Genomic DNA, 23,715 nt, shown 5'->3' with positions numbered 1-23,715 from the left:
CGCCGGGGAAGCTGCGATGCTCCTTTCTGGACGCCGCAGAGCCGGTGTGTGAAAGGAGCCACACAAAAATGAATTTCACTGGCTCTTGCTCTGAGAAAGTGGGCCCGTGCTTCACCTTGCAAGGGGGCTACAGAAGTGGCTCCTCACTTGGTTCCATATGAAAGTGAGGACAACCAGTCGGTTTTTTTTTTTTTTTATGGGATCTTCAACAGGCTAAAAGGCAGTCCAGGCCACCTACCTCAGCCCTAAATGCAAAGATTAGGAAACATCTTATTTGACAAAAGAATTTGAATCTTGATACGTCTGATCACCAAATGATCTTTGTTTTCTGCTACAGGGAGAGGTCGGTCAACGTGTCGGAGCCCGAGTCATTGGAGCTGATGGTTTCCAACCTGAAGCCAGAGGAGGGTTATAGCTTCCGAGTCATTGCTTACAATGACGTTGGACCAGGAGAAAGCTCCGCCCCCTTGAGGATCACCACCAAACCAGACCGTAAGAGAAAAATAGCCATTTTGTTTTGGTTCACTGAACTCTCAATACAATAAATGCTGTCCATATAATACACAGACTTCCAACATTTTGACTTGTCAATCAGAACTCCAGACGGGCTCTTTGGTAATTGTGTATGGGGAAAAAAAAATGGGGCCGTAACTTCAAACATGCCTTCAGTCGAGATTCCACTGCATTTGAATGGATTAAAAATTCTTCTTGAAGCGTTTTTATGTTTTGCAACAACCTTGTCTGAATGTGGCGCACCCACGCAAACGTAACATGTGCTGCATATCAATCAAAGCTGTGTCCCTCTTTCGGTTTGTTTTGCTTCTACAGTCCAGGTACCCAGTAGGATAGACTCGCTACGGGCCGAAGCTCTGTCACCAACCTCCATCCAGGTAAATTGGGACCCCCCCAGTGCTCCAAATGGACCAATCTTGGGCTACAGAATTCTCTGGACAGAGAGCCTCTCAAGCAAGGACCAGGTCAGCGCCTTCCCCAATGCACGCTCCTCCCTTCTGAAATCACATGCTTTTTGCATCCACAAAATTCCTCTTTCGTTTTTTCCGACTCGTATCCGTCAACAGCACGGCCGTCCATTCAATCACGCCCCTCTCCCGTCTGACGCTGGTTGTTCGAATCACTGCAGGAAGTTATCAATTCTGTCGCTCGTCAACTCATTTATTGTCATTGCCAGCCCAAGAGACATATTTTTTTTCATCTTTCAAAAACGGGCCCTTTTATGCTAAATCCACCAAGTCTAATTCCTCGTATGCGTTGTGTTCAGAGCATCGATGTCAACGGGCTGAACTACAAGATGGAGGGACTCAATAAATTCACACAGTACACAGTTTCCGTTTTGGCTATCAACCGCTTTGGACCTGGCACTCCCTCAGAGAATATCATCATCACCACCCAATCTGATGGTGAGTCTTTTACCTCTTTTTTTTTTTTTTAATCTATTCTTGTTGATTGACTGCATTTTTCATTAAAATCTTTGAACTAAGCAATCCATGTTGAATTTCAAGTTTTCGAATTTCTGCCATTGAAAGCTCTCAGCCCGGGTTCAGCTTTCGCTATCGGTTCGAGGCATCTTCATATGAAGCCTCACGCTTGATGGGTTATTTGCCGAGTGCGTGTGCATTCGCGCGTGCATGTGCGCCAACTTGAATCTTGCGCTCTTCTGCTGTCAGTCGTTTCACCGGGGACCCGGGATTTTTAATTAATCGCCTCTCAGTGTGACACTCTCATCAAGTTCACACACAAACGCACACGTGCACACTTCTGTTCTCCTCTTTATATGCAAATAATATGTCCTTGCATTATTTTTGACAACTGGGATTTTAAGTCCGGCGTCTTTTGACTATTTAAATAGCGCTAAACCTATCAAATAAACATACTGTACCGTTAGAATAAACTGTTTTACAATGCTTCACAAAAATAATCTGCCATTTAATCTAGCGCGCTTTATGCCAGATTTGTAGTATTTATTTTTTCAATAGCCCGTTCATTGTAATTGGTTCTAATAATACGCCCAATTGTCCGTAAAATATCCATCCATCCATTTTCCGATCCGCTTATCCTCGTGAGGGTCGCAGGGGGGTGCCGGAGCCTATCCCAGCCGTCTTCGGGCAGTAGGCGGGGGACACCCTGAACCGGTTGCCGTCCAATCGCGGGGCACACACAGACGAACAACCATCCGCGCTCACACCCACACCTCGGGACGATTTAGAGTGTTCCATCAGCCTGCCACGCATGTTTTTGGAATGTGGGATCAAAGCCGGGATCAAACCCACGACCTCTGCACTGTGAGGTCGAAGCGCTAACCACTCGCCCACCGGGCCGCTTTCCGTAAAATATGTTACATCAATTTTAATGATATTGTTTTTGTCCTTGCTTCGCAATTAACTGGAATAATATTGTGTTGTGTAAAGCGCTCACGTTTTGCCGTAAATTCAAGTAAAATGATATCGTGCTTCAGTCTTTTGTAATTGCTCTGAGGAGAATATTTACCCGGACATAAATTTGTAGACCTAAGTGGTGCCCATAAGGTAACGTTGTCGTCAATAACCTTGCATGCGTAGACGGCGAAAGATAATGGAGTCATCTGTCCAGCTGCAGCGGCACGACACAATGATCTGAGACTAAGTGAGCGCAGATACTGAGCGCTTGTATTGTCACCTCGGGACGATTTAGAGTGTTCCATCAGCCTGCCACGCATGTTTTTGGAATGTGGGATCAAAGCCGGGATCAAACCCACGACCTCTGCACTGTGAGGTCGAAGCGCTAACCACTCGCCCACCGGGCCGCTTTCCGTAAAATATGTTACACGCGGGCCCGGGGAGAACATGCAAACTCCACGACCTCTGCACTGTGAGGTCGACGCGCTACCCACTCGCCCGCCGGGCCGCTTTCCCTAAAATATGTTATATCAATTTTAATGATATTGTTTTTGTCCTTGCTTCGCAATTAACTGGAATAATATTGTGTCGTGTAAGGCGCTCACGTTTTGCCGTAAATTCAAGTAAAATGATATCGTGCTTCAGCCTTTTGTAATTTGCTACTAGGAGAATATTTACCCGGACATAAATTTGTAGACCTAAGTGGTACCCATAAGGTAACGTTGTCGTAAATAACCTTGCATGCGTGGACGACGAAAGATAATGGAGTCATCTGTCCAGCTGCAGCGGCACGACACAATGATCTGAGACTAAGTGAGCGCAGATACTGAGCGCTTGTATTGTGCATCTCCCCATCTGTGGCTCTGCGATAACCATGACTTGTGGCCTAATTACTCTCCCTCACACTCAAGCACACACTTGTACACGCGCACGCATGCCATGAGCAGCTGAATCAATAGATAAAGCTGTGGACAGTTAATCAGCTAGGTTGGTAAGACAGTGTTCATTCAAAGCGTTCATCCATCTTCGTCTGCTTATGAAGAGGTCGCGGGGGCAGCGGAGAGACCCAGACTTTGGGATCACAAAGCGCTTCCGAGCCAGCCGAGAGTGTCTTCAGACCTAATTTACCTCCCAAGTCGTGGCAGCGAAGGGCCCGTCGCGCGTGACAAACTAAGATTGCCATCTTTTACGAAGATCCCAAATTGCCTGCTAGCTCAGTAACATGTAGCGGACGCCCCTTGTATCCAGAGAAGACTCATGCAAGTGCGGGGAAAACATCCAAACACCGCATATAAGTAAGTTCTTAGTCGGAGAAACCCTTTCATGTACGTGATCTCATTTTCGAGGACCTCCTACCGAATTTCTATATAAATGACCAAAATCAATTACTCATTCTCATCTCGGTTGTGTCAGTGGTGTCCAGGAAATAAACTTGGCTCAGCATCGCTCCACACCCACTCATTGCCATTCTAGTCACAGCAGCGGTGTTGCCGCGCAGCGCCTCACCGCAGTGGACTCATAATTGGACTCCGACTCGCAGCCTCTGACATTAGAGGCCGGCAACATTGCAACGGGGATGATGGACCCATTAGTCTAAGTAGCTGGCCGCTATTCCGCTGAAAGGTGTCCCGCAATGAGATTTCATCTTACTGTGCTACCTGCTTGACTCAGTTCAACCCTTTAACCCGACTCGTATGCGGGAGGTCGCAGCAGCAGCATAACCTCGGAGCGCGTCGCCGCGCCGGATTCTTACACAAGGCCCCGACACGAGAGACGTACGCGCTCACAAGGAGAATACCTGAGAAAGGCGTTTTTCAGCGACGCGCTGCTGCAGCTGGCTGCTACGAGGGACTTGTCATGATATGTCTTTGGAATCGCAATGAACGTGAGAGCTCCTCGCATTGCCACCCTTTTGCATTTTTGAAGAGATTCTATTTGTTCCGTGTTGAATTTGCCCCGGGGTGATACAAACGCGTGACGTCACTTGAGAGTTTTCGACTGTCAGCGTTGAGGCTTTTAACGTGGCTCCGAGTGAAATAAATAAATAAACGAATAAAACAGTCGCCGAGTACGATTTGACATTTCGTAAAAGATCTCAGTCATCGTGAAATGGATGTCAGCTTGCACCGCGCGAGTGCGCAGTTGTAAAACGTCACTCCTCCGAGGCTTCCAGAGTTTGCGGCTTCCAGCGAACTGCTCGACTTTGCGTCGCGCGTCCGAGAGCACGACTAAGCCTGCCTCGAACGGGTACGGATCGCCACCGTGAAGAATGCGCCTTCATAGATGTGGTCAGAACTTTTTGGACTCCGGTACTGGCTTATTTTTAATGAGGAGGTAACGCTTGTTGTCACGTGTTTTCACGAAACCTTTCACCACATGTATTTTTTTTTTTTTTTTCTTTTCTATGCAGTTCCCGGTGCTCCTCCCCAGAACATCACCTTAGAGGTCGTGCTTTCCAGGGTAAGATGAACATTTCAATTTCAAAAAGTGTTTTATTTTTAAATATGTTGCTAGTATGTGTTCTTTCCCATTGTTTTTTCAAGTTCCACATGCATTTTTTTTTTTTTTTTTTAATATGTTGCTAGTATGTGTTCTTTCCCATTGTTTCTTCAAGTTCCACATGGACACATGCGGAAGCCATAAAATCGAGGTTTTTGTACCTCTGGCGTGGGAATTCAGAACAATCATGGAAACATTTTGTGAACAAATAATTTTGTGTGCTAAACATGATCATTTGTGCTTTCATACACTCGCCACAATCATACTTCTCCCCATATGTCAGACGCAATTTGGTATGCGTGTTGACAGAGACTTTGAGCCGACATGAACTTTTAATGGAGTTTGATGTAAACAACACAAACGATTACTCTGATCTCGCCATCTGTGATTGATTATTTCCATTCTGACGTGTACGCGGGTGACATTGCCATCAGTCAAGTGTTTCCCTCTTGTGTGAACCAGCTTCATTTATTCAACACGTTCTCAAAATGCAGCAAACGGAGGCTTTCGAATATGAAATCTTTCAAATTTTCTTCTGGAGGAGCACTACCCTCAAGAGCCTGACTGTAATTCTTGAGCATTTATGCCTTTTTGACTCTCTTTGTTTTTTCTGACAATGTTATATTTAATCCGTGCACGGCAGCATCGGCGAGTACGAAAAATGATTCCAAATATAATGTGGACGGCTCATAATTCATGTCCATGAAGAGGAGGTTCAGACGGTCTGTGGAGAGCTGACCTCATTTAGTTTCCGTCTGCTTACTTTCCTGCATGTGATTGATATTTCCCTGCTCAAAGGGCTGATGGATGCATGATGTCAGAGCTCCAGTTTGATGTCGAGAAACAGGGAGCGGGCTTTTTCTTTCCCAAAGGCTGAGTACAGACAACCGAAAACGAGACTATTGTTTGGCTTAAGTCATGCTAATTCAAACCGTAGCTTCTTGTCCACTATTGCTGCGTAACATGTCTTCTCATTTGTTTTGATTGATTTCTTTATATATTCATTTTCAGATGAAATGTAAGAACTTTTTTTTTTTTTCCTGATTGTGTTTCCATAAATCATATTCAGAGCGCCGGTGCTTTCCTAGAATGGTCAGGGGCCACCTCTTCTTTCAGTCAAGAGTGTCCCAGCTGGCCTGGCTGTATTTGAGTCGCAAGCATCTCTGCTCATGCATGTGGCCGACGTGGCTGTGATCAGCTTTTGAAATGGGAACCGAAATGAAAAGGGGATTTGCACACCTGTCCCCACCTTAATAACGTACATGCACACGACGTGCACCAAATTGTGTCTGTGTTTGTCTGGAGGCTTAGCAGATGTTGCCATCGTGTTGACAGAACAATGTCAGACACATCCAAAGTAATGAAATGCTGAAGTGCTTCCGAGTGCAGAGCCCCTTTTCCAGCAGGTCGTAGTAGATGCACAGTAGGTTCAGCCGAATCCTCAAGTGGCACTTGAGCTCTGGAAAAATAGATGGAGATGAGCATATTCGATTTCCTATGCATTTTGCCTGCGAGTAAACATCTGGGGGTGAACGCGCTCCCGTTTGGCTGGTGGACCGACGAATGGCCAAAACTTTGAACCACTGACAGACTAAACGCAGTCACCGTCACTAACCCAAAACGACCTTTGACAACTCATGTTTTGCTCCACACGTTGGAACATTGGTACAGAATCGCGAAACTGCCAATGTGGAGTCAAAACGCATTTAATGAAGTTAACATTGTTTTGGTCATTTTTATGGATTTATTAGTGTGTCTGCAGTGCAGGATTTCGATACAGCATTTACTGCCCTAATGCCACGGGGTATTGGCGTGCGCATGCACGTGCTAAACAAATAAATTACTGGTGGTGATGAACTGCCATTTAGCAATGACGGAGGCAAGCTTCAAATAACAGAGTGACAGACCGGGCCGGCCTGAAAGAATGATGGACTTATGACGACTGTTGGGCCCACCACTGGTCAATAGCGTTAAATTAAAGCTAGATATTTGAGTGATATTCATCTTTTGCTTGAAAAGCCTAACGTCTTCAGTATACAGCGAAAACCAAGAAATTGACCTCGCTGTTCCACTACATTCGAAGGGGACTGTATTATGGACTCAAGTGTATAAAGTGCACAGCGTTCATTCCTAAAAATAACAACCAGCAACCCAGCAAAGGTTTATGCAATACGGAGGCTGGGACCGATCTTACCTCAACCTAATGTGAGAGGCTGAGCTTACATTTTCAAAAAAAATGACAATCATTTTCTGGAAGTACCAAAAATCTCTTACACCAGTGAAACGGTGCGTGACTCACCAATGGAAGCCACATAACTAAACAAGTACACAAAAGGCACTAATGGAGCACTTTCTCAAGAGTGCGGGCCGAAAACAGATCACGTCTTTTGGTCTCAATTTTTGAGAATGAAATAGCAAAACAAAACAAAACAAACATCACCATGTACTGTAAAATACAAATGCAGTTTGTGTTGCTTGAAGGAACCTGAGCTACAGCGAGGGGGGACTATTGAGAACCAACACATGTAAACTCCGCACAGAAATGCTCACCGTGTCTAATCAGGACACGGCTGACATGAATTAAAATCGGATGCATCCCGTATTAATGTTTCGCCGCCCATATTCCGTGTCTCAACTAAACAGGGAATATTTGATGGGATTCAAGCCCCAATAAGAGAAAAATGCAGCAAAGATGGTCGGACTCTTGGAACTTATCCGTCCGTCTCAGTCAGTTGTTAGCAAACTTTGAATCCCCCCTGCTGTTTAGGAGGTGGCCCAATCAAAGCAGCTTTTCGGAAATCAATTTCAAATCTGGCATTTCCAGAAATTCCCTCTCTGCTTGGTGGAGCGTTACTGTCGGAGCGGCTGCAGTTGTTGCATGCTTGGGTGAACACGACCCTCCATGGGCCTTTCCTTTTGAATTCTGTTGGGAGTTCAGACATTTTTATTTCGCTGGACTTTTTGATTGTCGGGATCAGGATGGGATTGTGAAAACATCCACGACGCCGTGAATGGATCGCTTCAGCTCAACTTTTATGACCAAAGCAAAATATTAATAATCGGTTCCCCGTTGACTCTCGGAGAGACTCGGACCAATTCAAGTCGTAACTAATGGAACGGTAAATCATTCCACTGAAATGACTTTTACGTTCCCTTTTCACGATGGGCCTCTCCCAAACAACAGTCCACAAATCTTGAGCTATCGTTCTTTTTTGATGAACAGGATTTAAAAAAAAAAAACGGAAAAACTGGAGGATGGCAATATGAATAAATGTTTTCTCCATATACACGTATTACATGCTTTTACGTCTCTAACCGTTCCTCCTGTATTCTACTCCGTCGTTGGCGGCCATTTTATTGGCAACGGTTACAACGAACGACCGTGATAACGTACGGATTCGTTATGTCCCTCGAGGTACGTTGTAATAGATGGCACTGCACGAGCAATTATTAATAGGCTGTTATGCATTGCCGAAGAATGATTAACCGGTTGTCATGCTCGGTGGAGCAGTTGAATGTCGAACACGCAGGGCAGCGCGGTGGTTAACGCGACTGCCCCACTTTTGTGTTTCCCCTGCGCTCATGTCGCCTTATGGCTACCGTGGATTCCTCCCACACTTCATCAACATGTACGGGATTGTAGGTGAATAAAAGACGAATATTTAATGGAGCTGTGATACGAGCGCGAGGACAGAATGCCTCGCCGCAGAGTGCCGCGACTTGGCCTTGAATGGAAAAATGTGATTTTGAAGACTGTTTTGTCGGCCTTGGACTGAAAAAGGGCTTTGGGAAAATGGAAGAAGTCATAATAAATGCGGTGTCCCCGAGGTGCGGGACCAAAGGGAAATGACATACTGAGATGTGGTGAAATACACCTCTTTGTGGAATTGAAGCTCACGAAGAGCTTGAACTCTTCAAGATTCTTCCGTGGTACCATTAGTGTGGGATGCGCTGATTATGGGATGCAAGGCTTTCAATGACAAACGCATGTTGCCGAGGCGCGGTCTACTTTTTGCAAAAGCCGCCTTGTTGCTTCCCGGTAGGCTTTGGTCAGTAATTCCAAATAGGAGCAAGCTTTCACGGAGGGGTTGCGTGCTGCACCGCGGCGAACGCCAAGAAAATCCATTGCGGTGTGAAAATGCCTCAAGCATGACTGGCGGTATGTCGGGTTTCGCCATTGAGTCTCGGAAACGGAGACGAACCTTCCGATTCTCTCGGAATCATTCGCATTTTAAAAATTGGGCTCCTCGTCCATCCACCTGAAAAAGAAAACACGACCCCCGTGTTTGAAAAATCTCCCTCCCGCTCCGAGTCTCGGCCTACAGCGCGGTGACATTTCAAGTTATAATCGGGTCAGTAAAACCATCGAATAAGTTGGACGTAATGTTAATATTGACACATGGAAATGGTGGACAACATAAGCATATGCATTTGTTATTCAAGTGCGCGCACGTTCTCCTCTGCGTCAAGACGCTGCCTTGGTTTTATGAAAATAATGTCCTTGTTGCATCATCCTCACCACGCACACGGGCAGATACTGTAACGTACAAAGTAGATCTTTGAAAAAGGCACAACTCATAAAACATGCATCTTTACGGCTAACCTCATGAATGCAGAATGGCGCTGCAAAATGTCCACCAAGCATGTGATCACCATCCATTTGCTGTCCGGAGGCGCGCACTCGCAAACGCGCGCACGCCCACACAGACACACACACACGCGCACTTGGTGCGATTGCAGCTTTCGCCCGGCGGCCGTGAACAAACAATCACAGATTGAATTCTGAGTGTTTATTCACCTGACGGTGTGTGTGCTTGTGTGTGTGAAAGTGTGCTGTAAAGCACGCAGTTGGGTGGATGTGTTTTGTATACCATTCTCAGTGCCAGTCTGCATACTGAAAGAGAGTGCAAACCCAAGGCGAATTAATTCCACCTCCTGTTTAAAGTTTGGTTGTTTTTAGAATCGAGATGTTTCCTTCAAATCTAGCGCCCATTTTTTTTTTTTTTTCTGGAGCAGGTTTGCTTGTGTTCAACATGACTGTCATCGCAAAGAGTACACATACTGACACGACCCAACGCAGTTTGGCATCTAACGACAAGTGCAAAAAGAGCAACAAAAAAAAAAAAAAAATCCAACAAAAAAAAAAAAATCCAACTTGTACTTCGCGACCATGAGTAAGCGTGCCTGTCTACTTTTGCGTCCTTGTGGACAGGCGCTTTTATGCATGGGAGGCGCTCTGTAAATCAAGTTTGGCTGAGCGAGGGAGGTCGGTCGATTTTGGGCTTTTTGTTTTCCCATTAAAATGTGTCGTTATTTAATCGAGTCCTCTGTCTCGTTTATCAGCGGGAGAGGCGAGAAGCAACAAAACAAAGTCGTTAACATATGGTGGGGTTTTCATGTTGACACTTGCTATTGGGAGTTGCGAGCAACTAAAAGGGCTGGGGGGGCAGTAAATGCTCTTCATTTAAAGTCATCTTTATCTTTAATGAGTAGTGTATAATTGAGACTAAATAGGTCAGATAGCCATGGGGAGATATTAAAGGCCTGGATCATTTATATGCGAATCAGGAGACAAAGCCTGTGCTTCGGGAATGCCGGGCTTTGTTTGTCAATGACAGAATAGTGGATTTTTTTTTTCATCTCAGTGTACAGCTTGAGACTGCAGAGGTGTTGGAAATAGTTTTTCAAAGGTTCCTGTTGTGTATTGGAGGGATTTTGCATGTAGGGTAATAAAACATCTGCATCAAGACTAACTTTGCAAAGGGACTTAGCTGGGGTTCCTTTAATGCTAGCGTTTTGTCATCTGGCTGTTGCTTAAAGTTGAAAAGAGACTGCAGAAAGAGATTGTGAAAGGGGCGTCCTCGCCTGGACCCCTGATGGGTATATACTTCATTTTTTTTTAAATAATATTGCGTTTCTGTTTGCCGAACCCAATCAGATAATGCAGGTTTAGCCAAAGACGGCGCATTGTGGTATGTTCCTGTTTTCTGTGAACCCCTTCTCGCTGGTCTCTAAATAAAGAGGCTCTCCATTCTCCTTCATGGATGGTTTGCCACCGTGTCCCTCTGTCGGATTTGTTCCAACGTGTATTTAACTTCTGTATTGTTTCCATGGAGACCACCCAACCAACTGTGTGCTGTCAAAGTGACTAATTAGTTAATGAAGCACACCAGTGATGGCAGGCCTGAGAAACGGGGGTGGGGGGGGGGGTAGCCGAGGAAAAGACCCAATATGGAGGTATTTGGCAAACAACATCCTCTCGTCTCAACTGCTCCCTCCTCCCCTCCATAATCATCAGTTCTGCTGTAATCAATTAGCAGGGTGAGGACAAGCACATGGAACAGGTGCGCGCTAAATGTTAATGAATTCCTCGGTGGCCCCTGTCACGAGCACGGCGGCTGAATTTTTAAACTGCTGGTTGGACTGATGGGGAAAAACAGACACCATCACTCCATGTGGGATTGTTTTTTTTAAATGACACCGGCAAAAATGTGCATTCAAGATGCTGTCCACAGCATCAAAACTGGACCACAATTCATACTGGAACGAAAACGCGTGTCAGTGCATCTTGGCAACAGATTTCAGAAGGATTGTTGCATTTTGTACATGGCTGCCCGTTTCATTTTGCTCCTATCCCAAATAGCGGCAAACTGTTTAACTTAGTGTGTGTGTGTGTGTGTGTGTGTGTGTGTGTGTGTGTGTGTGTGTGTGTGTGTGTGTGTGTTTTGTATGACGGCAGATGGCGCATTCTCTTGGATTTTAACATTCAACATGGCGGCTACATTTTCTTCTCGTCATTTTAATGGAAGTTTGCAAGAGTGATGATGAAAAATGTCGATGGCGATTCGAGAGCAGAATGACCTCGAACTTTAATAGAACCAACCCAGTGAAGGTGCCCGAGGGAGGCGGTGAGGTTCTGCCAAGGTCTTGAGCAGACCCATCAACATCCTGGAACCTGTCCAGAACCTTGCTCGGCACACCTTACGGGGCTCACTTGTAATGGTCCAGATGAGAAGCGGAACATTGGATAGGGGTCTCCGCGATAGGATCAGTTTGTCTTGGGCGGAGTCACGAATTGTTTTAACTTGTTCATTCCAAACAAAACTGCATGGCACCGTGACACTTGAATATACAGAAGTCGAAATTGACCATCCTGAATAAAGTTTGGAGATTCACTGCACATTTCCTCCAACTTGTGTTGACGATTGGGGGCTTTACGCACACTTCCACCAAGTAGAAGCCGCGTAGCTGTAATAAAATGGGAAATGTGACCTTATAAAGAAACTGGAATAAAGGAGAAGCGTGCGTAAACAAGCACAGAGTAAAGGGTGAATCATCTTTTTGATTAATACATTTTGTAATCCATTAGTCTTCATTCATTAGTGTGCAGAAGCCAATGAGTGTGCGATGGCTGATAGCAGCTGTCTCACAGCATTGCACACTTGGGCCTTTGCAAACATCTGTTGTGTGTGCGTGCGCGCACGTGTCTTTGTGTGTATTTGTCCGGGTAGGTCGAGGTGTGTTGTTAACATGCAAATGAAGCAATTAGCATTCGCTCAACCTACGACTAAACAAAGAGAAAATGTCCACAGACTCGAGAGATAAACACACAAATCATGGGAAGTGAAACTCGGATGATTACTACTGCCTTAAATTGGATTTATTTAATCGCCATTTATACTGTACCCTCTGTTTGCCGCATCAAGGCAGTGAATGGAAAGTTGAAATGGATTTTGCTTTACGAGTGTCTGCTATCCACTCGTTGGGAACACGGCCGCCCGCGATCATTTCATTGTTCTCCAGTCACGGTTGTTTCTTGCCATTTTTCAGAGCATAAAAGTGTCATGGCAGCCGCCTCCACGCGGCGCTCACAACGGCATCATCAGCGCTTACAAGATCAAATATAGGAAGACCGGTCGCCGTGGGGACCAGGAAGCCATTGAACCCAACAACCTGTGGTATCTTTGCACAGGTGAGACTCCAACCATGTGGTCTGCGTTTGTAAATAAAAGTCCCGCCGGCTTTACATTAGCGAGAGTTTTCTCCGAAAACAATAATTTCATGTTTGGCAGGTCTTATGAGCATTTTAAGCTTTCGAGTGGGATTCTAAAACAATGATGAATCCTGAGGAACTGCTTATTACAAAACCATGATCAGCCTCAGCCATTTTGAAATCATTTGCATATTTTACACATACAGATGTATACAATGTGTGTGTCTGTGTGTGTTTTTCAGACTGCCACCAGCTATTTTTACAATGTAGCTGTGCGTGATTTAAATGAAACGGAGCTTCCTTTTCATTATTTTCTACTGAGATTGTCTTCTTTATCTTGATCATTTCCCAGTGTCAGGTTGGCGGCCTCAGTGCGCGCACGCGCGCTTTGTCTTGTGATCATCACCAGTAATCACACCAAGAACGTTTGATTAAATCTTTATTCACACAAATTTTATTCATCTTCAATCTATGCACAATTCATTCACATGCAACAAAGGTTCTTCTTGTCTCAGTCAATAACAGGAGAGAATGACAGATACAAATGAGATTGACTGGATTATTTTTCATAGAGGAAAGGTGTTTCCCACTCCTGACAAAGTCTTCAAATCACGCACTGAAAATGGGGAGTACAACCAAGGTTGGGAGCCACATCGTGCCTTTGTAGATCTCGAGAAAGTCTCTGATGGGTTTCCCTGAGTGAACTGTGGAACTGCATGAGGAAGTCTGGAGTGGCAGAGAAGTATGTTAGAATAGTACAGGACACGTGTGAGGGGAGCAGAACAGTGGTGAGATGTACTGTAGTTGTGACAGAGGAGTTTAAGGTGGGACTGCATCAGGGATCCGCTCTAAGTCCCTTTTTTTTTTTTTCTTTTTCTTTTTTTCAATACTGGTGGACCTCTGACAGGAAAAGAAGAAAAAACCCATGTGAATAAACAAGGTCTTGCGTTATCTGTTGTTCAAATTAAATGCACAGAAAATGAATACAATGTACGCGGTTTGTATAATTTTATTTTCATCTCCCTCCAGGTCTTGATAAGGGCAGTCAGTACAGTTTCCAGGTCGCAGCCATGACCACCAATGGAACAGGTCCAGCCAGTGAGTGGTATACGGCGGAGACACCCGAGAATGATTTGGACGGTGAGAAATCACGGAGCCAATATGTCCGCGTGCATTTCTCGATGCGTGTGTCTTTGTGTTTGTGTGAGTTCAGTGATCTGTGAAACAACATGTAAATACCTGCACTATACTCATAAATATTTAACGCGTTTAAAGGGCAGGACACATGAATAGATGGAAGCTTCACTTTTAGAGTGGAGGGGGATGAATGAAAAGGACAGAAGAAATATAATCCAATTCTACATAATTGATGACTTTTATAAATGATGTACGAAGAGCTTTCTTCAAAAAAGAAAAAGCATCAGACACCCCATGTAAACAAAATAGCTTTTGGGTAGAATGCTGCTATTGCGCTTCTTGTTTATTTAGGCTGAAGCATCCGTTTTGTTCTTATTTCACTTGTGGTCGAGCAGAATCAAAAGAACAAAACTATAAGCTGCAAAATCCTGAGGGGGGAAAAAAAACCCCAGCAGGTTAGCTGTGTTAGCATGGTGTTGGGCGGAACCATTTATCTAGTTTCGATGGATTATTACTCAATGAAGAAAGGGAGCTTCTTCCTCTAAAAAAAGAAATGCTAACGTTGCATGACCTGATGGAGACTTTGAACACAAAGTGAGAAGGTTTATTGGGGCTTAATACTCAGCTAACTGTGTTAGCATCTGCTAGTAGTAGCAGCAGCTGGAGGCTGGATTTTAAGACAGCAAAGAATAGCACATATTTATTCAACGTCACTTCTGTGGTATACGTAATCAATGCTCGAAACACCTGACAATCGACTAACTGCCCCCCCCAAAAGAAAAAAACCCTCACCAAATAGGTGAAGGGGAGTTAAATATAATCAGGCTAAAGACACTAATGAGATACACATTGAGCTGGTCATTAATAACTTCAGGAAGGACTTAATTGACTGACACAGAATGAGCAGGGCGAGGCCAACAAGAATATGTGAGCAGGGAAAAAAAAAAAAAAAAAAAGCAGACATGGAATGAACACCCAGGAAACAAAAAAATTTCCCCTTTCTGATGACAATATGTTCTTGTGTTTTTATTTTTTAACAGAGAGTCAGGTTCCGGATCAGCCCAGCTCTCTGCATGTCAGGCCTCTTCCCAACAGCATCATCATGTCATGGACTCCTCCCCTTAGTCCCAGCATTCTGGTCCGTGGTTACATCATTGGCTATGGCGTAGGAAGTCCCTACGCCGAGACGGTTCGAGTGGACAGCAAGCAGAGATACTACTCCATTGAAAACTTGGGTAAGAAGAGGGAGGAGGGTGACGCGCCCCGAAACAAAAAGCCTCTTTGTGGCCCCCTCCGATTGCTTCAGTTCCCTAAACACCATCAACTCGCCCTGTCGCGATATCTGCCTCATTATTAGTTGTCTTTATGGTACAGCAACTCTATTTCGTAATGTCCTTTTTTTCATTTTTAGGAATACACAACCTCTCAGCGACCCAGCAGAGAAATAACGTTTATTACTCTTGCGGGCTTGCTCGCTTTTGTTAGCTAAAGGTTCGCTAAAAGCCTCCGTGACTCAAGAACCACCACTGATGCCGTGATGAAAAAGACTGAGATCAATAAAATGCAACGTTGAGTGCATTAGTGAAAGGATTTCTAAACGGTATACATAATTAAAAATAAATAAATAAATACATAGGTGGTAGTCGTTTGTTCATACTTGCACCGTTTTTTGGCAGCATTTTCCTGACAGGTTCCAGAAGACTTAACCTGTTGAAGCATTTCACTTTGATTACCTGGGATTTTTTTTTTTTTTACTTCTTCTTTGGGGGTCTAAGTGACATCTTCGCTTGCCATTTATCTGTGTGCGTGTGCAATGTAATGCAGGGCCGCCATCGAAAAGTACACGGAGACTCTCAGAGACGGTGCGATGTTGAATGCATGTGGATATTTCCAGAAGACTTAACCTGTTGAAGCATTTCACTTTGATTACCTGGGATTTTTTTTTTTTTTACTTCTTCTTTGGGAGTCTAAGTGACATCTTCGCTTGCCATTTATCCGTGTGCGTGTGCAATGTAATGCAGGGCCGCCATCGAAAAGTACACGGAGACTCTCAGAGACGGTGCGATGTTGAATGCATGTGGATATGATTTCATTACAATTAGTTTATCAGGATGTTGTTGGTTTCTTTTTTTTTACCTTTGCAGTCAAAATCCTTTTCTCGTTTTCTATTGTGGAGGTCTTGATAAGGGCAGTCAGTACAGTTTCCAGGTCGCAGCCATGACCACCAATGGAACAGGTCCAGCCAGTGAGTGGTATACGGCGGAGACACCCGAGAATGATTTGGACGGTGAGAAATCACATAGCCAATATGTCCGCGTGCATTTCTCGATGCGTGTGTCTTTGTGTTTGTGTGAGTTCAGTGATCTGTGAAACAACATGTAAATACCTGCACTATACTCATAAATATTTAACGCGTTTAAAGGGCAGGACACATGAATAGATGGAAGCTTCACTTTTAGAGTGGAGGGGGATGAATGAAAAGGACAGAAGAAATATAATCCAATTCTACATAATTGATGACTTTTATAAATGATGTACGAAGAGCTTTCTTCAAAAAAGAAAAAGCATCAGACTCCCCATGTAAACAAAATAGCTTTTGGGTAGAATGCTGCTGTTGCGCTTCTTGTTTATTTAGGCTGAAGCATCCGTTTTGTTCTTATTTCACTTGTGGTCGAGCAGAATCAAAAGAACAAAACTATAAGCTGCAAAATCCTGAGGGGGGAAAAAAAACACCAGCAGGTTAGCTGTGTTAGCATGGAGTTGGGCGGAACCATTTATCTAGTTTCGATGGATTATTACTCAATGAAGAAAGGGAGCTTCTTCCTCGAAAAAAAAAAATGCTAACGTTGCATGACCTGATGGAGACTTTGAACACAAAGTGAGAAGGTTTATTGGGGCTTAATACTCAGCTAACTGTGTTAGCATCTGCTAGCAGTAGCAGCTGGAGGCTGGATTTTAGGACAGCAAAGAATAGCACATATTTATTCAACATCACTTCTGTGGTATACGTAATCAATGCTCGAAACACCTGACAATCGACTAACTGCCCCCCCCAAAAGAAAAAAACCCTCACCAAATAGGTGAAGGGGAGTTAAATATAATCAGGCTAAAGACACTAATGAGATACACATTGAGCTGGTCATTAATAACTTCAGGAAGGACTTAATTGACTGACACAGAATGAGCAGGGCGAGGCCAACAAGAATATATGAGCAGGAAAAAAAAAAAGAAAGAAAAAAAAAGCAGACATGGAATGAACACACAGGAACCAAAAACATTTCCCCTTTTCTGATGACAATATGTTCTTGTGTTTTTATTTTTTAACAGAGAGTCAGGTTCCGGACCAGCCCAGCTCTCTGCATGTCAGGCCTCTTCCCAACAGCATCATCATGTCATGGACTCCTCCCCTTAGTCCCAGCATTCTGGTCCGTGGTTACATCATTGGCTATGGCGTAGGAAGTCCCTACGCCGAGACGGTTCGAGTGGACAGCAAGCAGAGATACTACTCCATTGAAAACTTGGGTAAGAAGAGGGAGGAGGGTGACGCGCCCCGAAACAAAAAGCCTCTTTGTGGCCCCCTCCAATTGCTTCAGTTCCCTAAACACCATCAACTCGCCCTGTCGCGAAATCTGCCTCATTATGAGTCGTCTTTATGGTACAGCAACTCTATTTCGTAATGTCCTTTTTTTCATTTTTAGGAATACACAACCTCTCAGCGACCCAGCAGAGAAATAACGTTTATTACTCTTGCGGGCTTGCTCGCTTTTGTTAGCTAAAGGTTCGCTAAAAGCCTCCGTGACTCAAGAACCACCACTGATGCCGTGATGAAAAAGACTGAGATCAATAAAATGCAACGTTGAGTGCATTAGTGAAAGGATTTCTAAACGGTATACATAATTAAAAATAAATAAATAAATACATAGGTGGTAGTCGTTTGTTCATACTTGCACCGTTTTTTGGCAGCATTTTCCTGACAGGTTCCAGAAGACTTAACCTGTTGAAGCATTTCACTTTGATTACCTGGGATTTTTTTTTTTTTTACTTCTTCTTTGGGGGTCTAAGTGACATCTTCGCTTGCCATTTATCTGTGTGCGTGTGCAATGTAATGCAGGGCCGCCATCGAAAAGTACACGGAGACTCTCAGAGACGGTGCGATGTTGAATGCATGTGGATATGATTTCATTACAATTAGTTTATCAGGATGTTGTTGTTTTGTTTTTTTCATTTTTTTACCTTTGCAGTCAAAATCCTTTTCTCGTTTTCTATTGTGGCATAAAGAAAGCATCGATTTATTCAATGATTGCACACATCAGCGACAGCAGCCTACTTATTAACAGCAAATATTGCATCAACAATATGTTTCCGCGTTCCATAAATCAACCCGCTCGTGCCAAGGAGTGCCAATATTGACGTAGCGGCCCTGTGAGTTGTAAATGAATTGTGATGATGAAATAGGTATTTAATTCTAATCAATAATTTAGAGGAATTTAATAAGAGAGCTGCTTGAGGTGGAAATAATGTCTTCCTCCGCACGCAGCGAGCAATTTGCATGCCAAAAAGACGTTAACAAATTGTGCGACTGCTTTTACGCAGATGCAAATTCCCATCTCGGGTCTCTAATGGAACAGTAATGAAAGAGTCGTATCGCATGCGCGGGGCGGATGGAGTCTGCATACAGTATGTACATGGCATTTATAATTCATGGTGATCATTCATGCACGCGGTGAAGCGGTCGGGGAGCGGGGAGGGTGTTTGTTGAACTGATGCAAGTGTTGGACGCTTAACAGAGAACATGCAGCATCATTGCTTCATGAGCGGGGCTCCAAAGGAAGGCACCGCGTGGCAATCGCTTCGTCCCATTGCAACTTGCTTCTGCTGCTATCTCTCAGGTGGATTGAGCAAAGGGAGAAGCCAACGCTGCTGCTGTATCGATCCAAAAATGTCACATTTCAAAGTAAATGTGGTTAAGCGTGTACATTAAGTGCATTAAAAAATATATACAGCAGAGTCTGAAGCCTGATTGGCTGCTGCGTGGCGAAGCCCTTAAAAAAAAAAACCCAATTTATTTAACCTTGGCCAATAGACGATATGAGTGGATTTTTGGTGCACGTGCACGCTTCCCGCCACTGCAAACGCGTCATCCGCCACGGCCCGCGCGCATCCGCGCAAACTGCGTTGACTGCAGAAATGCTCGCAATGGATTTGGTGTTCACGTAGCATAATATACGTGTTGTCCAACAGTGCATAATGAGCCGATGTCACCTAAGAGCTCTCTGTGGCTGTTTCTGTCTGACAGAGCCGAGCTCACACTATGTGATTTCCCTGAAGGCCTTCAATAACGCTGGAGAAGGAGTTCCTCTGTATGAGAGTGCTGTCACTCGCTCTCTGACAGGTAGGACATTTCGAATCATTCTTTCTCTGGCGTGTGATTCAAATAATTTTCGCTGTTAAAAAAAAAAAAACCCCATCTGACTCTAACCTATAAATCTGAAACTAACCGACGTTTTTGTGGCAGAAGAAATTACAAGATCACAGCAACTTCAGTGACATGATGACAAATGCACAGCGCAACCACGGAGGTCAAATACACGTTCTTCATATTAAAGGCATTTTTTTTTTCTCTCTCACATTTTAACATTCCAAGAATCGTGCAAGTGTACAATGTCAATAGTAAAGTCCAATCACAACTTTTGATTGACAACAAGTGACCACTTATTATGGTGACACGGGAATCTTACTGCTTTTCATGTTCTTCTCTTCGACTTCACAGAACCTGCAGTTTATTTTCTTCTTTCCCTGTCTCTGAACGAAGAAGCGCAGGGCTGCGTGAAACATAAAATGCTTCGCCGATTTTTATCAATCTCGTACTTCTCTATTCATAAAGCTGCCTGAAACTGAAATCGCTCTCCCAATCACATCAGCAGCTCCACCTGGGAGTTACACTTGGCTTGATGGTAGGAGGATGTGGAGACCAAAAATAAAACATCATTAGAGGCCACCCACCCCAGCGCCATCGTCCCTAACATTACATTTCATTATTTATGATGACCTTTACTTATGCTTGTTTTTTTCCCTTGGACCGAGTAAGTGACCAGGCATGGGGATTTTTGTGTTTCAAATTCACTGAATCACTTGGGTGGTCTCGTCCTTTTGCCAGTCCAATCGGGCATCCTGTATACTCTTCATTCGCATGCTCTGTCTTGACGGAAATTCTTCGTGCCATCGTCGTTGACGCACGAGAGCGGCTAGCGGGGCGCGCGGCGTGCCGGCCTCGGCCTCATTCATTGTGTATGCGACGGGGGCGCTGACCGCAGAATGAACCCTCCCTCGTCTTCACCTCGAATGAAAAAATATTCTGTCCGAGAGCGTAACGTCAGAAAGCTTTCACTTCCAAATACCAGCATGCTGTTGCACGGACCTTTCGTTATGAGCAAGCGCCGCCGATGCGAGGCCTCGTCGCAGCTGAGAGGAGCTCCGAAGACACGCATCCAAACAGATGGGTGTCATTGGCGCAGATGGGGCTTGACCCAGAATTCCCAGTGTAGCTTGTCAACAATATCGTGCACTCAAAACTTTTGGGCGTTCATGACTAAGATATAATCACCTCGTGAAAAAGTGTTCGGCTTTCAACTTTCTTTTCAAAAGGCTCCCTTTCAAAGTTTGTCAAAGAAAAGAAAAGCCTAATCAGAAGTTTTCCGATAATGTGGTGCCGCCGTTGTTTGCCACCACAGTGTTGTTTTTTTTTGTGTGGGCGTGGGGGGGGGATAAACCAGCACTCCAGTTTCTGATTAGTCCGTTATCTTTTGAAGGTGTCTTGGGAAGGTCTTCAGTTCTTGCTGATGGTGGCAATTATTCTCTCCAACGTGCTTCTTGATGTCTTACTCTCTCCAATATTGTTTTCTCTCTCTCTCCCTCTCATTCATCCACATCTTTCATCCCTTTTTATTCCCCGACACCTTGAACTAACATCCCTACCTACTGCATGTCACGCCCAAATAATCATGCATTTCCTTCCCGTACGTGCTCGACCAACACCACACATGAATATCTGCCCGTCTTCTCATCGTCCCACATTAATTGCACCGCATATGTCGTCAATGTGCTCCACTCGACCCTGCATCAGACCCCCTTGACCCATCTGAGGATGACCTTTTCCATCTCTTTGATAAATACCCCACTCCCATGCCAGACACCAGCACACCCATGATCCCCCCCGTTGGGGTCCAAGCCGTGGCTCTTTCCTCGGACTCGGTTCGTGTTTCCTGGGCTGACAATTCCATGACCAAGAACCAGAAGTCCTCCGAGGTCCGCTACTACTCCGTCAAGTGGAAGACCAGCTACTCCACCAGCGGCAAGTACAAGGTAAACGCAGACGCTTAAAATGCGGGAATTCTCCCTTGTAATATATATATTGTTTTACAGTCTTGCATTGGAGTGATGAAAACAGACGTGTAATGGCACTAGACTTGGCAGAACAGAAAACTCCTCATGTGATCTATGGAACATTCTCCTCCATATTTCACATTTTTCTGCCAAGGGACTGATCGTTGTCGAGCCGAATTGGCGTTCTTCACGCTAGCTGCGGGCTCCCGCGTGCCACAAAGGCAGCTTCGTTGTCCATATGCTTTGTTTATAGTTTGCCCGCATTCTGTAATTGATGAGCAATGCATGGCAAACATTTGTCATGCGGATAGCGCCTCGTGGGCTCCCTCCGCCAAACAAAGCGTTTGTATCCTCGTCACTTGCTTGCACACCAGTACATGTGCAAGCAGCGCCACGAAACGGGCGGCATCGGTGCCGCTACGCTATGTGCCCCTTCTGTAAATTGTGTTTTGTGCAATCGCAATACAGTAATCCTTCGCAATGACGCGGTTCATCTTTCACGGCTTTGTTATTTTCTGGATTTTTTTTTAAATATTTTTTTGACCGGTCCGAATATTTTTGGGAGCAATGAAAACCATTAGACGGACGGGAGCAATTTAGGTGCCGTCGCCTTCCTTTTGCTGTGTTGTAAGAATGCCATTGCTCAAGGATGTTGGTTGCCTTGCCCGTGTCCAGTCTGCAGACACCACCGCCCTCAGCCATACCGTCACTGGCCTCAAACCAAACACGATGTACGAGTTTGCCGTGATGGTGACCAAAGGTTGGAAATCCAGTACCTGGAGTATGACGGCGCACGCCACCACCTATGAAGCGGGTACGCGACACACATGCGTGCACGCGCCCACAAACACCAACACACAGTGCTTGAGAGCTCAATGCGTCCACTTCATGGCGAGGCTAAAATTTGAAACGGGCGAGGCCATCGTGGGTGTTCAGAGAATCATTGAGGTCCTTTTAGTTCTCACTATTTTGAGTTAATTTGAGCCGTATATTTTTTGTCATTTGGAATGTAGCCATATTGTAATGAAATGAAAGAACGCTCAGTGAATCGGACCTCCAAGGTTCCCTATCCAAGATTTTATCTGAAAACTGCGGCACGGAGCAGCTTCAGCAAGCGCTCTTAAAATTTGCCCCCAGCTCTGGCCCCCGAAAAGTGATTAGTTTTAATCATGCTTAGCAGAAACCACGAGTTTGGTGTTACACTTCGCGCCCGCCCTGCAGCAACAACACAACGATTGTCGACAACAACGAAAGACAGAACTGACTGCAATCAAAATGTCAAGGTATCCCTTTCAGGGTGTTTACAATCATGTTTGTTGGATTTGTCACCCAATTAAGCGTGAACAGCATTACCCTGCCAGCTCCCTTGGGCTGTGCTGGAATACATTGACATTCACAAGGAGCAGATGGACGCAGCGCACTCGCTCTGCAGCGGTCCACCACCTCTGCACGTACTCTTGCGAAACACACAATCACACACACTGGTCACATCTTTGCAACAAAATGGGAAATACGGCATTTTTTTGCATCTCATTTCATCTGTTCATCATTGCTAATAGTGTGCGATAAAATTGACTATGGTCGGTCCTCTGCCATGATTATGAAAAGAAAAAAGAAAAAATCATTGCTGCGAATACTTGCCAAAGTTGTGCCGGTGATGACTTTGTTTATACCTTACTGCAAAGTGAGCGTCTCATTTTCTAAAAGGGCCTCGGTCCCACATTTCATTGACGATGCCATAAAATGGGGCCCCTATTAATCTGTCAGCGCTGTTCACGGCTACCTTGGCCACATATACAGGACAATAAAGAAAGTGACATTCGGCTCATCAAAACTGAGGTCGCCACAAGCGAGTCACTCGCATGATATCTTTGGCACTTTTTTTTTTTTTTTTTTTTTTACGATGGACCTCCTTAGAGCTCGTCTAACATTTAGTCACCAAATTGCGAGATGCACCGGCGAGTGCAGCAGCCCTGTCACAGTGAGGCATTTGCGCATCAACCAAAGACTTCAAACTAGAATTGCACCGACATGAAAACGGAGACGCATCGCCTGCCCAAATGCGCCAGACTAGACTTGCCCCGGCACCAAAATGAGGTTGTGCCGTTTTTATGCCAAACACACGAGCACCAGTCTACTGAAATAGGCGTGTCGTAGTTTTGCAGTCCATTGCCCCCAAATTGTGGAAGATTTGTTCACATATTTGCTTCGGCAGGACTTGAGATGAACTTTCAACACTGGAGAGGACGAAAGGAAACATTTTTCTTTTTTTTTTTTTTTTTTTTTTTTGTGTGAACATTGCCGGCGCAG

The 23,715-nt window shown here is 44.7% G+C and overlaps 1 protein-coding gene across 3 annotated transcripts in view; it reads left to right on the top strand.

Annotated features, from left to right (window-relative positions):
• dcc (DCC netrin 1 receptor) overlaps nucleotides 1-23,715 on the top strand; it is a 119,879-nt gene that overhangs the window by 75,108 nt on the left and 21,056 nt on the right. For 2 of the 3 annotated variants that reach the window (XM_019890416.1, XM_019890418.1), the window contains 10 exons: nucleotides 338-492; nucleotides 829-977; nucleotides 1,280-1,418; nucleotides 4,804-4,853; nucleotides 12,723-12,864; nucleotides 13,915-14,025; nucleotides 15,063-15,257; nucleotides 19,319-19,414; nucleotides 21,146-21,384; nucleotides 22,081-22,219. In XM_019890416.1, coding sequence (XP_019745975.1) covers nucleotides 338-492; nucleotides 829-977; nucleotides 1,280-1,418; nucleotides 4,804-4,853; nucleotides 12,723-12,864; nucleotides 13,915-14,025; nucleotides 15,063-15,257; nucleotides 19,319-19,414; nucleotides 21,146-21,384; nucleotides 22,081-22,219 — 1,415 coding nt within the window. The remainder of the gene's footprint in view (nucleotides 1-337; nucleotides 493-828; nucleotides 978-1,279; nucleotides 1,419-4,803; nucleotides 4,854-12,722; nucleotides 12,865-13,914; nucleotides 14,026-15,062; nucleotides 15,258-19,318; nucleotides 19,415-21,145; nucleotides 21,385-22,080; nucleotides 22,220-23,715) is intronic. The other variant, XM_019890417.1, reaches the window with a different exon arrangement.

The sequence above is a fragment of the Hippocampus comes genome, unplaced genomic scaffold (assembly GCF_001891065.2).
Source record: "Hippocampus comes isolate QL1 unplaced genomic scaffold, H_comes_QL1_v1.1 scaffold406, whole genome shotgun sequence".
NCBI lineage: Eukaryota > Metazoa > Chordata > Actinopteri > Syngnathiformes > Syngnathidae > Hippocampus > Hippocampus comes.
This window is presented reverse-complemented; position numbering and strand designations above follow the sequence as displayed.